Below are 20,437 nucleotides of genomic sequence, written 5' to 3'. Positions count from 1 at the left end.
CTTTTGAAGCTTGATACATCTGGCCCAAAATCATTAATAACTGAGTGGGTCGAAGATTGTGTTCTTGCAAGTCATTTTCTAGGAAAGAATAAGGACTTACAGCTCCTCTGTCTTCTAGGACCGCCACCTAATACTGGACGCCCCTCTTGGAGTAATAAGTCGGATTGAAAAGATTGGAGGAGCCTCCATGCGTGGAGAAAATTCCCATGGTGTAGACATCGTGTGCAAGGTAACCCGCTCTACACGGAGGTGACACACACGTTCCATGCCCCTACACTTGGTGGGAACGGCGTTTTGCAGTTGCATTATAATGTTTTGTTCTCTTTCAGGACATGAGAAACATGAGATTTGTCTACAAGCACGATGGGCGCACTCGGAAAACAGTGTTTGAAAGCCTCATGGTTTATGCCTTCCCCTTGAACCACAATCTGGTAGGACTTACCTGAATATCTGCCAATGCCCTGTATGAATCGGGGTGTAAATCATTCCAAAACCAATGTGCATTATATCAAGTTTTTTTGCATTATTCCGTTGCGCTTTACAATTGGGAAGGGTGTAACTTGGTAGTAACAGACCGATATGGAGGTAGGAGGGCCCTGCTCGCAAGCTTACAATCTATAGGGGTAATAGGAGGGATACATATCCGGTGCTAACTGGCATTAACAGATGAATTTATAAGTAACTATATTTAAAAATAACGTGGTCCTACCTTTGTTTCACGTGTGTTTGTGCCACTAGTACTATATAGCTATGATGGTGGCATTTACAAATATATGGCTTAAAACGTTTTTGACTCGCAGCACCCTAGAGCAGGCATGGGGAACCTTTGGCCATACAGGTTATGCTGAACTACACCTCCCAGTATACCCTGCTACAGTTTTGCTACTTGGCCATGCTAAAACTCTTGGTGTGGGATGTGTAGTTCAACAAAAGGGAGGGACAAAGGTTTCCCATCCCCTAGACTCATATCAGCTTTTTTTTTTATATAATTTTGCGGCAGCCCTAGGATAAAACGCTTCTTGAGAAATTCAGAAAACATTGAGTAGATTGTGTTTATATATAATCGTGATACGGTCGTATTGTCGACAGGGTTCTAGGTCAACATGGGTCAAGGTCGACATGGGTTAGGTCGCTAGGACGACATGGGGTTTTTAAACTGTTTTTTGAGCCGACATGTGCCGACAGGTGGTATTTCATGCCCTACCATCCACTAGGGCGTGATGGGAGAATAAAATAGTGTGCCAAGCGTATCAAGGCACTGTGCCCGAAGCATGGCGAGGGGCTGCGGTTGACTTCCAACTGTGTCCATGTCGATTGTGTCAACATTCAGGTAAAAAAACATTAAAAAAAAAAACAGGTCGACCGAACGCATTTGTCGACCTAGACACCTGTCGACCTACACCCATGTCGACCTTGCTGCCTGTCGTCCTAAGTCAAGTCGACAATACGATCCACACCCATATAATCGTTAAGCTGAGTACACGTTATGCGAGATGCCTGGTCAACATTATCGTTAATGACTGACTGTATTCACCGGAACTCCACAATCATCTATATCGTGCAAATACAATAACTGATTTAACAAACAATAAAGATAATATATTGTGTGCTTTACCGGTGACCATCTTGTTTTATGAAAATATCGTTCTCGCTCGTTCTGCGTGCACACTGAACGACACACACACATAGGGCCAGATTCTCTAAGCTTCAAAAGTGATAAAATGGAGAGTGATAAACAGCCAGCCAATCAGCTCCTGTCTGCCATGTCACAGACTGTGTTTGAAAAATGTCAGACAGGAGCTAATTGGCTGGTTGTCCACATGTTGGGCCTGATTCACGTTGACTCTCTCCTCTGCAAATTCGCAGGTGGGACCGATGTTGCGGTTTTGCACATGCGTATCGGCGAAAATATGCACAGACACAGCAGTGCGGAGAGAGGGCCGGAGCATGGGGACGTCCAGCATTTCCTGGGCGTTCCCACAAAACTGTTGGTTGCGTCCAGAAAAACACTGTGCATCCCCATGTGAACACAGGCCTGGTGAAGCCTCCTCAGGGGCGGGCGGCGGACGTCACTGGATGCTAGCGGCCTGCCCCCCCTCTACGTCCAGGTGCTCGTAAATAAGTCAACCTAGACTTTTATTTACAAATGGGTGGCACGATCATTCGATGGTCGCCGACCATCGAATGATTTTTTTTTCCCCCGTACACTCGCATGCAAATGGATGTGTGAGTGTACACGGGGAAGGGGAATGTGTGGCCATTTGCACAGGGAAGGGGACGCGAGTTCACACGTCCGGCGGCGGCGTCTGACCGCTCTCTAAGCTGTTAATATACCGAGCCAATCGGAATCGCCCTAAGACACCCACTGATCTATGCATCCATTGAGCCAGAAATGCCCGCCGTCTCTGTATAAGGGGATACATAAACAATGTAAATATATTCTGTCCCCAAAAATTATTTCAGAGCTGCATTTGTAGTATATCCGTAGATGTTAAAGTGATATTTACATTTGTTTAAATGAAGTCTTACAATCTCCGCACACTTTGCCCCGGGGGATGGAGCAATGAGCCCTCTCGCTGTGTAATGATGGAAACGCCTTGCTGCAGTGGAAAGTCCATTGTGCAATATCACAAACCTGTTTTATATCAGTTTATAGTGGGGGGGGGGGGGGGGGGATGACAGATTTAGCATCATCCTATTGGAGGATCTGAGTATTCTTTGCTGTATACTTTGGGAGTGCTCTGTTGTATAAAACATGAGAACGGATCGTACGCTGTGGGGGTTATTCTGGTTCACTCGCAAAGGCAAATTCCTTCTCAAATGTTACATATGCTGCCCCCCCCCCATGTGCACTGCAGGGGGGCAGATGTTAAATGTGCAGAGAGAATTAGATTTGTGAGTTATTTTGTTTCTGTGCAGGATAAATACTGTCTGCTTTATTTTTACACTGCAATATAGATCTCACCCAAATCTAATTCTCTCTGCACAAGTTACATCTGCCCCACCTGCAGTGCACATGGTTTTGTCCGTTTGAGAAGGAATTAGCCTTTGCGAATGAACCAGAATAATGGCCTGTCTATGTACTTGTACACCTTGTATCTTCTACAAAGTTTCAACCGACATTTATAAAAGTTTACATCATAAGTCCTACAGTATTGTAACGTTGTTCTCTCTTCTGTCCCAACCTGTCAGTGCTGCCCATGGACTGTGTGTAAGTGTCACCTGGGAAGACAGGACAAACCATTAAGCATGTCACCCTCTCTTCCGTCTCCATTCTGTTTGTGTTACTTTAGTGTCTCCGTGCATCTAACCTCCGAGTATGTTTTGTTATTCCCATACAGCCTCTCTTTGCTTTCGAATACAAAGAAGTGTTCCCTAAAAATGGCTGGAACGTGTATGACCCCATCACAGAATACAGAAGGCAGGTACGGAGTGTGGTCATTTTCCCCTTCATCTGCAAGAATCCTTTATCATCAGTATGACAGCGTTTTCTAATCCCGGATAAGCTTAGCGCTGTTCCATGCTTTCTCCATGTTTTAATGTGTATTTGTTTCTTGACTTGAAAATCTCCATATATTCCTTTTTAAATGAAATGCAGGGGGTGCCTAACGAAAGTTGGAGAACTACAAAGCTAAATGACCGCTACGAGCTGTGTGAGACCTATCCGTCAACTCTCGTCGTTCCGGTCAACATGTCTGATGATGAATTGAGGAGAGTGGCTGCATTCCGAGCAAATGATCGGATTCCTGTATGTAAACAACCCCAGGCGCCGTGCCAATTGTTTTGCGCTGACCGCTAGTCATGATACGATGTGACAAAAACTGCTTCACAAGACAGCACTGTTTTATTTGATATGCAACGCTGGTACTTGTGTACAATCACGGCTCCCACGATGTCCATTGCATAGTAAAAAATCACATTGCATTGCGATTTTTAACAGAAATGCATCCAAATGCATTGAAATTAGTATCAAACATGTTCAATGGCCCCCAAATGTCATTTCTGAGCCTGTACCACCCCCACTATCAACGCGAACCCAAAGCGCGGCGAGAGGGGCGGCGGTACGCGTCCTACGACCTTTTCATACCCCCACTATCCACGGATACCTTCACAGGTCCCTTCACAGGTATACGTGTCCCCTCGCGGGGCTCGCCACGCTTCGGGCTCGCTGCGCTCGCCACACTTTCTATTCTCGCCACACTTTCTATTCTCAACTCCACGCCGACGTGGAGAATAGAAAGTGTGGCGAGGGGACACGGATACCTTCACAGGTATCCGCGTCCCCTCGCGGGCTTCACAGGTGTCCGCGTCCCATCGCGGGGCTCGCTGCGCTCGCCACACTTTCTATTCTTAACTCCACGCTGACGTGGATAGTGGGGGTATGAAAAGGTCGTAGGATGCGTGCCGCCACCGCTCGCCACGCTTCGGGTTCGCATTGATAGTGGGGGTGGAACAGCCTCAAAAATGACATTTGGGGGCCATTGAACATGTTTGGTACTAATTTCAATGCATTTGGATGCATTTCTGAGAAAAAATCGCATGCGATTTTTTAAAATGCAAAAAAACCCTGCAAAAATCGCATGCCACTACATATGGCATGCGATGGGAGCCGTGAAAGTACACAAGTACCGCAACGCTTGTACAGTACGACAGAGTCTGAATCTGCTACATTCACCACTGGGCTCCCACTTACACTCAGTAACTACACTCCTCTCGCCATATGGCTCTAATGGCTACATCTAATCTAATACATTAGGCCAACTTGATTGTCCCATAAGCTCCCTGCAAGGGCGCTCTCTCACACACACACACACACACACACACACACACACACACACACACACAAATGAATGGGAAGCCACTGTTTGGCTGAGAGCTCTCTCAGCCAATCAGTGATTGAGTGAGAGAGCTCTGAGCCTATCACTGGCTGCCATTCATTTGTATGGTTTTTTTTTTTTTTTTAAGTGCGCCCACCGCCCAGCTTCCCTTTCTACCTCTGTGTGTCCCCCTGCCCGGCTCCACATAAGAGTTATCAAATCTTATGTGCAGCCCGTCCGATGCACATGGGAACGTGCTTTGGGTCGGACGGGATGTCAAATACATGAGATTTGGTCCGAATTATCAGCCCGATCCGTCGGAATCGGGTCAAACCTCACTAATGTATGAGGTCTTTAGAAAGAAGCTGATTGGTTGTGGGTTTTCGCCCCCACTTTTAGTTTAAGCATGGGCGGAGTTACTGTTTAAGCGGTCTAAATTCCTGAGCAAGATTTATTTCTGTATGTGTGTAAGTGTGCGCTTCAGTAAAAATATTGAGATTCTAGAGACTACCCCCCCCCCCGCTTGCTGCCATTTTGTCATTGAGCCTGCTTGTGCCCCACACCTCAGTACTGAAACTTTCCACGTAAATGCATGAGCCAAATATTTAGCCCATAAACTAGCAGCATCTGACTCAAAAGCCAAACACCATAAGTAAGCAGTCATGTCTAGAGGTCTCCTGACCTCCGATAGCATTGTGGGAGAAAGTGTAAGGCTGCGTATAGCCGAGCCGCAGTAATGGAGTCTCTGTACCATACAGGTATTATCCTGGATTCACCCGGAAAGTCAGGCTACCATCATACGCTGCAGCCAGCCCTTGTTGGGGGTGAATGTGAAGAGGTGTAAGGAGGATGAGAAGTACCTACAGTCTGTCATGGACGCCAACGCACAGTCACACAAAATCTTCATCTTCGACGCAAGACCTAGCGTCAATGCTGTGGCAAATAAGGTATTTTCTCAGAACATTATTTTTGCCAGTTTCCAGCACAAGAGTACATTCTCCGCTTCTGTATATAGTTGTCCTAGCTGACCTGCACGGCGGTGCCCAGGAAAACCTTTTTCATTTCCAAAATTGCTGTAAAATTTTGTCTTATGCTGTGCCAGAGGCCCAAGATTGTAATTTGTGAAAACCTCCACCATAATGTTAGAGTGTTTGCATTGATACTCTATGACAGCAATGAAATCAGGTGTGGTGGTGGTGGTGGTGTTTGAAACACACCACTGCTGACTTGATAGCTTGTGTGTTGATGAATTCCACATCCACTCCTGAGATTTAGCGCCTATGATGCATTTATTTTGTGTTTTGTGTATCTGTCCAATGTGTAATTGTGTGAGGTGTGTGTATATATGTGTGCTGTGTGTATCTGTGCAATGTCTGTGTGTGTTGTACTGTTTTTGGGTGTGTTGTAGAATGTGGGTTTGTGTTGTACTGCATGTGGTGTGGTGTGTGTCTGTCCAATGTGTAAGTGTGAGGTGTGCTACGTATATATGTGTAATGTGCTGTGTGTGTGTGTGTGTGTGTGTGTGTGTGTGTGGGGTATATGTATATCTCCAATTATTCCTAATTGTTTAAAGCCTCCACCATAATGTTTGAATGTGTTTGCATTCATATTCAATGACAGCAATGAAATCAGGTGTGTGTTGTTCCTTTGTCATCTGTTTCCCAGATCATCAATCAAGGGAAAATGAACCTTGGTGGTTTTTCAATTTCTAAGTTAATTTCCCAAAAACGGCTTTGAGGTGCGCACCAACGAGTCAGACAAGATTATTTGGCCACTAGTACAGATGTAGCGCCTGTCGCTCAGCACCGGGGCTCGCCAGACCGCCCCCGCTGGTGCTCCGGCGCTCCATCTGATTGGGGCGCGCGTCCCAGTTTTGTTTCAGCAGGAGATGCGATCCCTGCCCGTCTCCCTGAAGGGATTGCTGGGTTAGGGAGGCGGTGGGGACTGGTGGGGAGCTCCGTTGTAAGGGGATGCACGCGTGTGTCCCCTTCCGGGGTATGGCGGCTGGGAAATCTTCCATCATCCCCTGCCTGAATGACAGCGGCTCGATCTGTATATCCTGTTAAGATGTGGGGGGGTTTAAAGCAGCTCAATTAGAAACTGTTCTAGACAAATCGCTTCACAAAAGCAAAAATGAGGAATACAGATCTCTGGGGTTCATATGTTGGTCCCAACATGTCCACTCTGAGTTGTCCAAATAATTCTTTGACCTTCGTCATATGTAAAATCTTCATACTGTCCTGCTCCCTTTCTCAATTATGTCAGTGTTTCCCAAACCCTTAACATTTCACATTTTCCAGGTCACCCAAAAGGTGACCTGGAAAATTACTCACTGACGCATTTTAAATAGATCCACAGGTGGAATTTTTTTACTTGTAAATCTTCATGGAGACCTGGAACATGTGCACTGTTGGGGGGTACTTGGTGACCAGGTTTGGGAACCACTGCCTTTTTATGTTTTTGGACACCATAAAAGGAGGGCCAGATTTGTAGTAGAGTCCAGTTTCAGAATAAGGGGCCTAAGCTTACAGGTTTTTGTCATTCACCACCAAAAGGGACTTGGCCAACTATTGAAGATAACGATCAAGGCCCTTTTATAAAGGAGGGTGATAATGGTGCGTCAGGGCCACAGATTTCGATTGACTGGAGGAATATTCTTGGTGTAGTTTCTATAGAAACAAACCCAAGCATTCCAGTTTATCCATGATCCTGGTCCAACAAGTTACTGGGAGGTGGTATTGACCTCAGGCAAAAGGGTCCTCCAGGCATTTCCCCATTACACCTGTGTTCCAGTCCAACTCTGGCGTCTGTGGCTATAGTAAAGTCCTGGTTGGAGTGGAGAGCTCCACTTCTTCAGGCTCCATAAAGACTAAAAGGTTGGGAGGTCCTACTTCCAGGACTCCTCGGTGGTACTGTTTGAGTAACTGATTCTGGTTGTATTTCCTCGCTCTGGGGCAGATGTATTAAGCTTTAACAAGAGATAAATGTAAGGGTGATAAGGAGATATAAACGTCCAGCCAATCACCTGCTAACTGCCATGTTACAGCCTGTGTTTGAAAAAAGTCAGTAAGGAGCTGATTGGCTGGATGTTTATCTCTCCTTATCACTCTTGCATTTATCTCTTGTTAAGGCTTAATACATCTGCCCCTATGAGTGAGGAATGTTAGGGCGTGGAGGGGGAAGAACACTTCCAATTGCACAGGTGATCTAGAGCCATGGAGCCGTGTTTGACGTGGAATATTCCAGACATATTTTGTGTATAGTAATAACAATGATGGATACACAGTGATGTCCCCTGTGTGCTGTACAGGCAAAGGGTGGAGGGTTCGAGAGCGAGGATGCATACCAAAATGCAGAGCTGATCTTCCTGGACATCCACAATATCCATGTTATGAGGGAATCTCTGAGAAAACTGAAGGAGATCTCCTATCCCATCATTCAGGAATCCCACTGGCTGTCTAACCTGGAGTCCACCCACTGGCTGGAGCACATTAAGGTCTGTGTAACGAACTACAGGGGGAAAGCCTAAAGGGGATTTGTAGAGGGGTCTCTAGGTCCTGCCATGAAGAGTGTGGCATTCGTGTTCTTCATCTACTGGGTCAGTGTGCTCTGCGTATGACATTATAGCATAAAGACCAGCAGACCTGTCACTATTCCTTTTTACCAATTTGTAATCGTAGACACACTGCACTATTGTAGCGTTATTAACCCTTTGAGTGCCAACGTCTGTTCGAAATATCCACTAAAAACACCAGCGTCACTCACATTTGTTATATAAATTCAAATACAACGTGTTGTGTAAAAATACATGATATTTCCTATATAAGGTAAACATTACATGTCATTAGGATGAATAAAAATGTTTGCCAATTTTTACACCAATTTTGACAAACTCACTTGGCACTCAAATGGTAACCAAGGAACCCTTATATCCGTAAAAGCGGTGACAGAAAGTGCTGGTATTAATACCCAGGTCTATTGGATCATGTTTAAGGTGTATATGACTAGGATCACAGCTCCACAGCAGCACAGATATTTCAGGAAACGAATGCGCTAATCTTTGGAATCTTGATACAATGCAAGGGGGACAAGAGGTAGTGATGGCAGCTATTCATGTGGCATAATGTGAGGAGGGGCAAGAAGCAGTGATAACTGCTCTTCATGTGGCATAATGCTAGGACTGGCAAGAGGCAGTGATGGCTGGTCTTCATGTGGCATAATGGGAAGAGGGGCAGGAGGCAGTGTCAGATCTTCCTTTAGGACATCATGGCAATCCTGGGGTCAGCCATTTCCCCTGTGTCCTATACCAGTGTGCCTGGAATCTGAGTTATCCCATGGCGTAACAGCCTCAGGAGCTGCATGGAAAAATCTGCATCGGAAAGTGCAACCTTTGGGTGTCGCCCTGCAGTGTAGCCGCATACAGTACATGGAATAGCTTTGGGGAGAGCGTTAGTTGAGCAGTATACTCTGTATGGCCTTCATAGACTTTGATGTCTCCTCTCTTGAATTTGGCTAAGCTTTAAAGGGTCATCAGCGACAGGCGCAGCGACCACATAGATACATGTATAGAAAGGTATCGATCTCGTTGATTCATCCATCTTTGTATGATTTGCCTTCCAGTACATTCTTGCTGGTGCTCTGAGAATCGCAGACAAGGTGGAATCGGGGAAGACTTCCGTAGTTGTCCATTGCAGCGATGGCTGGGACCGCACCGCACAGCTCACATCCTTGTCTATGCTCATGCTGGATGGCTACTATCGGACCATCCAAGGGTTTGAGGTGCTGGTGGAGAAGGAGTGGCTGAGCTTTGGGCACAAGTTCTATACTGTGAGTGGAATTCCTTTCTGCAGTATACAGTGATCAGATGTAATAAAGTGCTGCCGAAGTGTCTACTGTCCTTGGGTAGTTACAAATAAAGAATGTCTACGGTCTACTGAGACAACATGTGTGAAACAGAAGTGATCAGGGCCACCAATGGGGGGGCTGTGGGTACAGCTGTCCTGGGCCCCGGCCTCTGGAAGGGCACGGGTAGCTCATTTTGCCCATCGCAACCCTTCTGACTGCCTGCACTGCGCTCAGTGCGCTGAACAAAGCAGGTCCCGGAGCGCAGGCTTATTCAACCCAGGACGCTGTCGGACAATTAAAATGCTGCACCGGCTGGTGAGCCAATCAGAGCTTGTATACCTGCAGCCGCTCTGATTGGCTCACCAGCCGGTGCTGTATTTTAATTGGCCGCCGCCATCCTGAGTTGAAGAAGCCTGCGCTCCAGGCTGTGGCTCAGCGGAAGTGGAGATGGGGGAGCATGACCCAAGCGAGTAAGTCAAGTGAGGAGGGGGGACCCGGACTGGAAATAAGTCCCGGGCCCTAAAATTCCTGATTGCAGCTCTGATGGTGATAGTCCATATGCACAAACAGAATCGGGTATCACTACCCCCTCTAGCCTCAAGATCACTGCCAGATTCTCACCATTGTTGCACATAACACTGACCAGGGTATCCGGTTGACAGATCTACCATGTCTAGATTAGACGCCTAAAGAGAGTCGACCGCGTCCAGATCGACCGTAACGGAAGTTAGACGCCAGCGTTAGACTGAAAATGTCCTTCAACTTATAGAGCTGTTGATTTGCAACAGTTTTTATTTTATTATTGTATTGTCTATTTTTTAGCATCATTGTATATGTATGTTTTATAATAGTTGCCATTAAATGCAGAGTAACCCCCAAATGTGAGGAATGGGAAGTTTTTTAATCCACGTGGTCAAAGATCGTTGAAGTGTTTTAGAACAATTAGTCTCTATTCTTATTTTTTGCTTTTACGCTTTTTCATGTCGGTCACGATGTAAAAAAAATGTCTTTGTTTCATCGAAGAGGATTGGTCACGGTGACAAGAACCACGCGGACGCCGACAGGTCCCCCGTGTTCCTGCAGTTTATCGACTGCGTTTGGCAAATGACGAGACAGGTGAGTAGTGAATATCCTTACCTGTATACATGTATGTACATTGACTCTCGTGTTGTCATGTTTATGCCATCTCGCAGAATGATGAACTCACATTTTATTACTAATATCTTTTTCATAGTTTCTTCTTTTTAGTTCGCTACGTGTTTGTGATCTTCTTCATTAATTTCTCTTGTCCACAGTTCCCACATGCATTCGAATTTAATGAGCATTTTCTCCTGACCATTCTGGATCATCTCTACAGCTGTTTGTTTGGGACGTTCCTCTGTAACAGCGAGCAGCAGAGAGTACACGAGGTAGGCTCAGGAGTCTTAGACCCACTTCTGTATTATCATCCTTGATTTATATTATGCCACAAGGGTTCTGCAGTTCCTAACAAAGTGTTTCAGTAACAGCATTTCAAGTAGGTTGGCACGATTCCGGGATTTGGCGCCCAAAATGCCTGGATTTAAATCCCTGGACTGGAGTTTCCAATTCCGGTATTTCAGGATTAGACTGCGCGTGTGCAGTCTAATGCCGGGCAGCCTCTGAGCACCCACTCAGGTGCTGCCTGGCTTCTCCCATCCCCGGCAGTGCGGTGAGGTCATGGTGCGCTGCCCACCCGCCCCACTTGCTGCGACCTGACTCCTGCCCAGATCCCATGCAAACAGCTAAGGCACACACTCGGCTCCCGGCAATATCGCCTGCCCAACAGCTCCCAGCCGCACCACCTAGCTCCCGGCAGCACCGCACATGTAAGTAAATATGCGGGACAGCCAGGCAGGTTTTTTTTATTTTTAGGGAAGCTACTCCCGGGACTGAGTATTTTTCAATCCCTAATCTCGGGATTGAAAAAATGCTCAGGGATTGGCTTCCCTAATTTCAAGTATAAGACCATGTAGGATAAGTACATGATAAAAAAAACATCACTGCAGCAGACGCAAAATTTAAATATGCTTCAGGGTGGCAGAATCCGTGGGTCAGGTGCTCTTTTAGAGGTATCCAAAGAGAGGCAAAAGCACATGGGGGAAGGGCCCTGCTCGCGAGATCTTACGTTTTAAAGGGGAGGTGTAGAAAGACAGGGTTGACACAGATGGCGTAGAAGGCAGCATGGGGCAGAAGGTTAAGATGAGATACACGGATGGTGTTGATGAAGAAGTGGGTCTTCAGAACCCACTTGCAGTTTTGAAGGAAAGTTGAGTCTGATGGGGAGAGGTAGAGAATTCCAGAGGTAGGGGAGCACCATGGCCGAAATCTTGGAGGCAGGAGTGGGAGGAAGTAACCGTTTGGCTGGAGAGGTGGTGTGTATTCGATGAGTGAAGAGGGCAAATGGAAAGGGAGATAAGGTCCGATTTAAATTAAAGCGGAATGAGGGCTTCGTAGTGAGTGTGAGAAGCTTGAACTTTATTTGGAAAAGGAAGGGGAGCCAGTGTACGGCTTTTGTAAGAGGGAAGGTGGACGTAGTACATTTGGCTAAGAAGATTAGTTGGGGTGCAGCATTGAGGACCCACTGGAGTGGAGAGAGGCATTTGTCAGCTAGGCCAGATAGCTGGAGATGACCAGTGAGTGGATGAGGGTCTTTGCAGCATCCAGGGTGATGTGAGAGGTGCTGAATTTGTGGTTTGAAGGGGAGAGAGGAGCAGAGGCTAACTCCAATACACCGTATATATGTCCTCTGTGAATCTAGTTTGCCATAGATACAATAAAATATTGCATCATTAGTATTGTACGGTACTATTGTTGTAGGGATACCCCTTTCCTAGGGCACTGCTTACACGTTGATGAACCGTTCCGGCGAGGCATTCTGAATCAACTAGCGGAGCCATTGGACGGGCAAAATAAATTTTCTGCGAATGGCACTTTCATGGTGCCCCCAACGACAGCACACACAAACCGGGCCGACTATAGTCAAACAGATGGAGACATGCCCCCGAAGCCCTTACTCGGTCCCCTGGGCACCCCGACCTCTGCACTGACCTGAACATGTACACAACGGTGCAAGTAAGATTTTTTTTTCCCCATCCTAACTCATTGTGGCTGAGTAAGCCTGCACTGCCCTTTGGCAAAAGGGTACTCCTATCAATCTAACATTAGCAGCAAAGGGATTTACTTCCCTATAATTCTGTAATATCCCCGTGCACTCATCCACCCTCTCATCCGCACCAGCACATTGCTGTGAAAGTAGAATTGGCTTCTTCTGCACCAGAACAGGGACACTTCTCACCTAACTTTGTCCTGTTCGGCTGTCTTACTTCGGATGTAAACACTATCTCCCTGTACTATTTATAAGCTAGAACGAATCCATCAGATCACATTAGCCACAGGACAATATTTGCATTGTATCCTCCTAGTCTGCTAATGTTGGGAACACAGCCCAGAATATAATTGTATCAGATTAGTATTACACTAGGATACATTGTGTGATTTAACATAAACACCATCATGATACAAGTGGCTGCACTAAGCTGACTGGGTTTGTCTGCTTGCTAAGCAATTTTTAGACAGCAGTAAACCATCGGAGGCCCAGAGACTAGTATATCTCAGCCAGCTGCCGTTCTTATAGACCAAGGAAATTATTCCAGGATCATTTTTGGGGATGTACGCACAATTCAATTTTGACAGGTTTTGGATTTGATTTTGCTTATAGAAGCAAAATCGAACGGTTATTAAGACGCTTTCAATCCACATTCGATTCAATGCGCTCCCGTTTTCTCTGTATCGAAAACAAAAATAGACTGTGCAGGCAAGGAAATATCGAATTTGATCCAGTAACTCGAATGCGTGCACTGTGAAATCCATATTGAATCAAATGCAAAAAGTGCAGATCGAATGTGAAATCGAATGAAAAGCAAAGTCCAAATTGAAAGGCTTCACTAATGTCAACCTAGATTCTGTGTTAATTACGTTCTTTACTGTTTTCTACACCTCCACCAACCATTCATCAATATGTAAGCAGTGCCCCCCGTACTTGCGTGGGTTTCCTCCGGGTATTCCGGTTTCCTCCCACAATCCATAAATATACTGATAGGTTATTTGGCTCCTAACAAAATTAACCCTAGAATGTCTGCGTGTGCGTGTACATGTGGTAGGGAATATAGATTGTAAGCTCCACTGGTACAGGGACTGATGTGAATGTTCAAATATTATTTTTAAAGCGCTGCGGAATATGTGTGCGCTATATAAGAGACTGTTAATAAATAAATTGTATCTCTACTAAGGCACAGTTGGAGGAGTCTAGTGCAAACAGAAAACAAAAAGTGTAGAAAAGTCCCAAGGCGCTATCTGTCCTTGCAGCCACCGACCCAAATGGAGGAACACTAGGAACTCCTCACTGGCAGGTACTTTGGAACGAAGAAAGCTCTTGATGGCGCTGAACTGGTATGTCCTATGTATCTTTTTAAGGGGTCCACCCGTGCAGATAGAAAATGGCTGGAATACCAAGGTAGTTGAACAGTGTCCTAAATGGTGTACCGTACTCACTGTACAGTATATACAGGAACTTGACGCCTATAAAGGTTTCTTTTGCTGACACACAATGCGAAATGTCCAGATATCAAAAATAGGTGCCTACCATACTCACTGTGCATGTAGGTAGGATGAACATATAACTGTTTCTTTGAATGTAGCCAGGTCTCTCAAATTCTTATCAGCCCCATCCCAGGGGTGTACAGTATATACAAAGAGAGGAGGAGGACCGGTCTTAATAAAAGGAGTTATTACTGGTACAACTGATATTGGCCAATAGCCACAAACAGATAGTCCAATAAACACATGATTCGGCGGTCACAGCCGCCTTTTTCACCTTGAAAAAGGCGGCTGTGACCGCCGAAACATGTTGGCAGAGAAGTGAGTGCTTTTATCTTTGTTTTTATTGTGTTTATTGGACTATGTTTGTGGCTATTGGCCAATTGGCCACATATCAGTTGTACCAGTAATAAATCCTTTTATTGAGACCGGTCCTCCTCCTCTCTTTGTATATACTGTACACCCCTGGGATGGGGCTGATAAGAATTTGAGAGACCTGGCTACATTCAAAGAAACCGTTATATGTTTATCCTACCTACATGCAGTGAGTACGGTAGGCACCTATTTTTGATATCTGGACATTTCGCATTGTGTGTCAGCAAAAGAAACCTTTATAGGCGTCAAGCTCCTGTATATACAGTGAGTACGGTACACCATTTAGGACACTGTTCAACTACCTTGGTATTCCAGCCATTTTCTAACTGCACGGGTGGACCCCTTAAAAAGATACCTTTACACACTTGTATCACACCCTTAACCACCCTCGTTTATTCTTTTAAAAATTCTAATACGTTTTTTTTTCATATACCTATTTGCCCTATATCACGAGCAACACATATTTGGAGGGACATACCAGTTCAGCGCCATCGAGACCTTTCTTCGTTCCAGAGTCTAGTGCAAACACTCACATCCTTTTTCTTTCCTGCGATTTACTTTATTTTAAGCCAAATATCTGCTTGAGATGAAATGTGCATTGATTGTATATACGTAAACATCTGCAGAAGTGACAATGTTTGCCCACTGTAACTAATATACTTTATGTAAGAAGCTTATTAAATGCTCTCCCCTCTTGATATTCGTACTGCTCCCTCCATGATAGGGGAGGTCAGACATAATGGCTGCTAAGACTTGGATCTCTCCTTCTATAATGAGTGGCCGTGGTCTTGGTTATGTTTGAGCACCAGATCCCTGCTACTTAGAGCAAGAGATAAATGTCCCGGGGAATGGAAGTTGGATAACTGATTGGGAATGAAGAGGATTTAAAACAATTTAAAGACCCCTTTAATGATGCAGCAGTACAGTATTAAATCAAGAGATTCTTAATTGCTCATCATTTTTTTTTTATTAGTCTCTGCCGCATGAGACGGTCTCTGTATGGTCCTATATTAACAGCCAGCTTGAAGATTTCACCAATCCTTTATTTGTGGACTACTCTGACCATGTCCTGTATCCAGTGACCAGCACTAGACACCTGCAGTTGTGGGCAGAATACTACATAAGGTGGAACCCAAGGACTCAATCACAGGTAGAAGGAATACTGACCTGTCCTTTTTTTTTTTTTCGTCCACAGATGTAATGGACGATCATCTGCTAGAAAGTGTATTAAGCCAATAGTGCCAGTTAGGGATTATTATTGTCAAAACACTAGAAGAAAATAAAATGGTCTAGAATGGGGCCAGTATCCTCTTATGTATTAACTAAATCTAATGAGAGTAACAATAGAGAGAGTGATGCTTTCCCTAAGCGTGCTCTCATGTGACCACGGCTACTGCGCCCGTGTGCTGTGTAAACCGTTCTGACCTGGTAAGTCAGAGCCGCGGTGGAAAGGGGCCAGCTCCAGATCTGACCGAGTTTGGAACGTTGTTACAAATCTCGCGTCAGACCCAGGGCTCGGGTGGTAAAGAAGTATCAGACTGAATTTAGTGACGGTGAGTCTAAAGGGGCATACACACGGGGGGATTTAAGCCCCATTTATGACATGATTGTTTAGAAATGAAGCACACATCGCTGTCTGTGTGTGTGTGTGTGCCCCATAGCGATTGCCGGACTAGATATTTCAAGCATGCTTGAAAATCTAGTCATCGCCCATGTTCTCTCTATTGAGAACATGGGCGGAGACAGATCGCTCAGCACACAGCGCTAACGCAGCGCTGTGTGCTGAGCGATTGTGTTGCTCAGCACAAAGCTCATCTGCCACCGTGCGTATGGGGCATAAAGCAGAAAATACTTTTGCAAGGCACTGTAGATGCATATAATTCAGCGTACAGAAAGAACATGATCAGATTTGGTTTTCTCCTCCGACACCATTCTACTGACTCCACCGAAAATTGTTGTTGAGGCCCATGTTCAATTCTACCCTGGCCCTTTGGCGCACGTCTGCCTCTAACACTGGACTGATTCCTCTCCCCTTTTCTCGCAGGACACTACCAACAGCCGCTGTAAGGATTTACTTGCCAAGCGCACGGAACTACAGAAAAAACTGGAGGAGCTTCAGCAAGAGCTGAGCAGTCGCTCCCTGTCCTCGGAGAGAGGAGGGTCCGTGCCGTCCGTCACTCAGACAGTTGTGTAACTCATGGGATTTCATTTAAAAAAAAAAAAAAAAAATCTGAAGATTTGCCCAAGGACGGACAACTTAACCTGCTGGTGCGATGAACAAGACTAAGTTGCTATATTTATTATTTAAAAAGACGCCATATAGAATGATGCGATGTAAATAACACAAACATTGATAATATTGTAGGAAACGATAACACTACTGATTGCGGGTGCGAACTCACTGCCAGATCCCATATGTTCTGACCTCGGTATTGTATCTGTTCAGGTCTAAACATATGATTGTACACAGCACTGACATATAAGGGTCATAGGGTCGACTTGGTTAAAGTTGACATACGTTGGGTGGATCACTGAAGGTTGACTGGGCTTGGGTCGGTGGGGTCAGAAGGTCCACAAAAACATTAGGTTGACAATGGGAAGTTCAATGTCAAAAGGTCAAGTTTTTCACGTTTTTGTTGTCCGAAATGACAACCTAGTCAACATGGGCACTTCTAAGTGTACCGCGTCACCTCGCCAAGCTTCGGGCACTGTTAGATTCTCCCTCTATGCCCTAGTGGATGGTAGAGTATGAAATTCCGCCTGTCGGCACAAGGCGGCTCAAAAAAATGTGAAAAACTCATGTCATCTTTTGACTGTCGACCTTAGCCACGTAGACCTATTCCAGGTGTTGACTTAAGCCTTGTTGACCTTAAGTGTTCGACCCAATGTATGTCAACCTTAATTGAGTTGACCTAGTGACCTTATGCCTATTAGAATATAGTATAACACGTTTGCGGCTTGATCCGTTGCTTTGATCTGTTCTGCACTTGGATGCAGAGCAGTACTGGATGCTGTCGTCATAGCGACCAGTTGATGGTACCACGGCTGCATACCGGCCAGTGGGAACTCCCTATGCACATTGCATGTTTGCTGCTTATTTCTGAAAGGGAAGTCATGAAAATCTGTATCTTAAAATATCCAGTTCTTACTATACGCAGACACAACAGGAGATGTCAGAGTCCAGGATATTTGGGATATTTATTAAATATTAGCCATATGTTTTCTGACACTTTCTAATGAGCCGAATGTCCCCCTGATTTGCCATATGTAAGAAAGGAATCAAAATGCCGTTTGAAAGCCATCAATGTAAAATGAAATGGGTGTCATCTCGCAAACAATGCGGTTTATTTACTAACATGTGATGTTGCTATGGGCAACCAATCAGATTCCATCTGTTATCTTCTAGAAGGTGCAAAACAAGAAGTAGATTACTAAATGGTTGCTATGAGCAACTTACCATCTTCAATAGAACTCCCATCTGTCTAGGTTGACGGTCAAAATGTTGACACAAGCAAAATGTCGACTTTATCACGTAGTCAGTGACGACACCTGTTTACGTGGGCCCAAAACTACCATGCTCATGTCCACCGTGGTAGTGTTTAACTTTTTTCAGCGTTGACCTAGCACATGTACGACTTGGTGTCGTCATCCGGATACCACGTGAAATAGAAGTGTGAAGGAACAGGGGAAATGGGAGTTGGTCTGCTGCGGCGGGGCAGACACTGCCCGATGTAGCCGACTTGCCGCTTAAAAAATATTGCATCGGTTTACCATGGTGGCCAATCCGATCGTCATGTCTGGATTGGTCGTCCCCATATACGCTACAATTATTTTGGCGATCTGCTGATATCGGGCAGTTCGGACAGATAAGTGTAGCATGTATGCCCAGCATAAGAAATACTGTTAAGTCAATCCCATAGATATGCATAGTCAGCACTGGAGATATATATTGTTTATTATTATATAGAGGTGAACTCCTAGCCACATACTTGGGGTTGATCTATCCACACATTTGTGGCAGCCCAAATAGTACCCAATGCCCTTGAAAAAAATCTAGTCGGATAAGCACAGGGCAGGTAAATGCATATTACCATTGCCCTTCCAGTCATGCTTCGTCCAATAGTAAGCCACCCTCTGGTGTGGGTCTGGGGATTGGCCAGAAGTCATGTGACACCGCATACCTGTAATGGAAAGCAGAAGCCTCCAGCAATGGTGAGTGCACGGAATGTCGCCATCTTTCCTGGGCTCATTCACAAGCAAGAGTTCCAGAAGCCTTCATAGAATTGCACTGATGAAACTGCAGTTATTGTAATGGTGCCTCTTTTGTGGTGCTTCACACCTGTGTGTTTACTTGACTGAAATTGAGGCATTTTATAATACAACTTTTAACTACATGAATTTGAAGTAACACAATAATGTTCACTTTTTCTTTTTTAAATGAGTTATTGTATTTATTTTGGGGGGGGCTGTAATTACAGACAGGGAAAGTGCCTACCGTGTTACAGCTGCTGCCATTTAACGAACGTTCTGTGTACTGTAATGTTCTGTCCAACTGTAATGTTCTGTCTTCGCTACTTAAACTGGAGGCTGTGCAGCAATGATGACCATCAGGCTGCCCTAGCCCCTTCCTGACTTACAGTCACATGTGTTTGTTACAGCTAGTAGAATGCCTGCTGACGTTATTACAAATCGGTCTCTGTTTTGTTGATTAAATGTATTTTTTTCTAACGTATTCCTACATTTAAGGATGAGTGTCCCCTTTTGCTGTCTGAAGGCCCTGAATTGCATTATAGCAGACACGCCCAGTCTGCAAATAACACTATATACATCAGTGATTACAGCACTTGCTAATTTATATTACAGATTACTGTGATTGCTGTCCTCCTATAAGTGCCTATTACAGTGTATATCCTGTATACCTATCAGGTGTTTTGTACATTACTTACACCACTGTAGACTCATGGGGGTTCTGAAGTCTTAATAAACCAAACTACTCCAAGCTGTTGTGCTTTGTTATTTCTGCAATGGCCTATCCTGGTTGTTTATTTTTTTTTTTTAATCTCAAACCTTTATTTAGAGCGCTCATAAACGTGAACAAAGTAAACAACTGAATCCAGACAGTATCAACAACGAGCTCGTATTTTCAAATGTGAAAAATACAGTAATTAGAAAACAGCAATGGAACCAGGAACAAAGAGGAAAAAAATAAAGAAAGTGGTGGGTGGGGTATTGAGGGTGGAATAGAGGGCTACCTACTGTAACTGGAAGTACAAAAACAAACGACAGGGCAAAAGAGAAGGAAGTACATTGTCGCACATGGGTCAAGGGTGGGTGGAGCCTTTGGGAGAAAGCCATGTCCAGTTTGAGCAAACATATGGCCATGGTCGTAAACATAGTAAGGAATACTGTATATTCAATTGCAGAAAATGCCCGGTCGAGGAGGGATGGTAAAATAATAATAATAATTGTATTTATATAGCGCTCTTTCTTTAATAGACTCAAGGATCTTAACAGATAGAATGAATGTAATACAGCACAGGAACAATGAAGTACAGAAAAACTTTTCATAAAAAATACTCAAGGGAATGAAGGAAATGCTTGAGTAAACAGGAAAGTCTTGAGTCTGTTTTTGAAGCATTATAGAGTGAGGGCCTCTCGAACTGTGCGGGGAAGTGAGTTCCATAAAGTTGGAGCTGAATGGCTAAAAGCTCTAAGGTTGAGAGGTTGGCCTGAAGTTTTTAATTGTAACTACGAAAGGGAGAACCAGCACCCATGCGCACTAA

At 44.9% G+C, this 20,437-nt stretch overlaps 1 protein-coding gene across 2 annotated transcripts in view; it reads left to right on the top strand.

The window, feature by feature from the left end:
• The window catches only part of MTMR2 (myotubularin related protein 2), a 28,331-nt gene extending 8,678 nt beyond the window's left edge, over positions 1-19,653 (top strand). For both annotated transcript variants that reach the window (XM_083170115.1, XM_083170114.1), the window contains exons 6-16: positions 119-229; positions 330-431; positions 3,342-3,425; positions 3,599-3,748; positions 5,576-5,764; positions 8,128-8,313; positions 9,438-9,644; positions 10,686-10,778; positions 10,958-11,071; positions 15,628-15,804; positions 16,699-19,653. In XM_083170115.1, the coding sequence (XP_083026241.1) occupies positions 119-229; positions 330-431; positions 3,342-3,425; positions 3,599-3,748; positions 5,576-5,764; positions 8,128-8,313; positions 9,438-9,644; positions 10,686-10,778; positions 10,958-11,071; positions 15,628-15,804; positions 16,699-16,848 (1,563 nt within the window). In that variant the 3' untranslated portion in view covers positions 16,849-19,653. The remainder of the gene's footprint in view (positions 1-118; positions 230-329; positions 432-3,341; positions 3,426-3,598; positions 3,749-5,575; positions 5,765-8,127; positions 8,314-9,437; positions 9,645-10,685; positions 10,779-10,957; positions 11,072-15,627; positions 15,805-16,698) is intronic.
• The last annotated feature ends 784 nt before the right edge of the window (positions 19,654-20,437 follow it).

This window comes from Crinia signifera, chromosome 2 (assembly GCF_055691185.1).
Source record: "Crinia signifera chromosome 2, ASM5569118v1, whole genome shotgun sequence".
NCBI lineage: Eukaryota > Metazoa > Chordata > Amphibia > Anura > Myobatrachidae > Crinia > Crinia signifera.
Note: the sequence above shows the minus strand (reverse complement) of the source record. Positions and strands in the feature narration are given on the sequence as shown.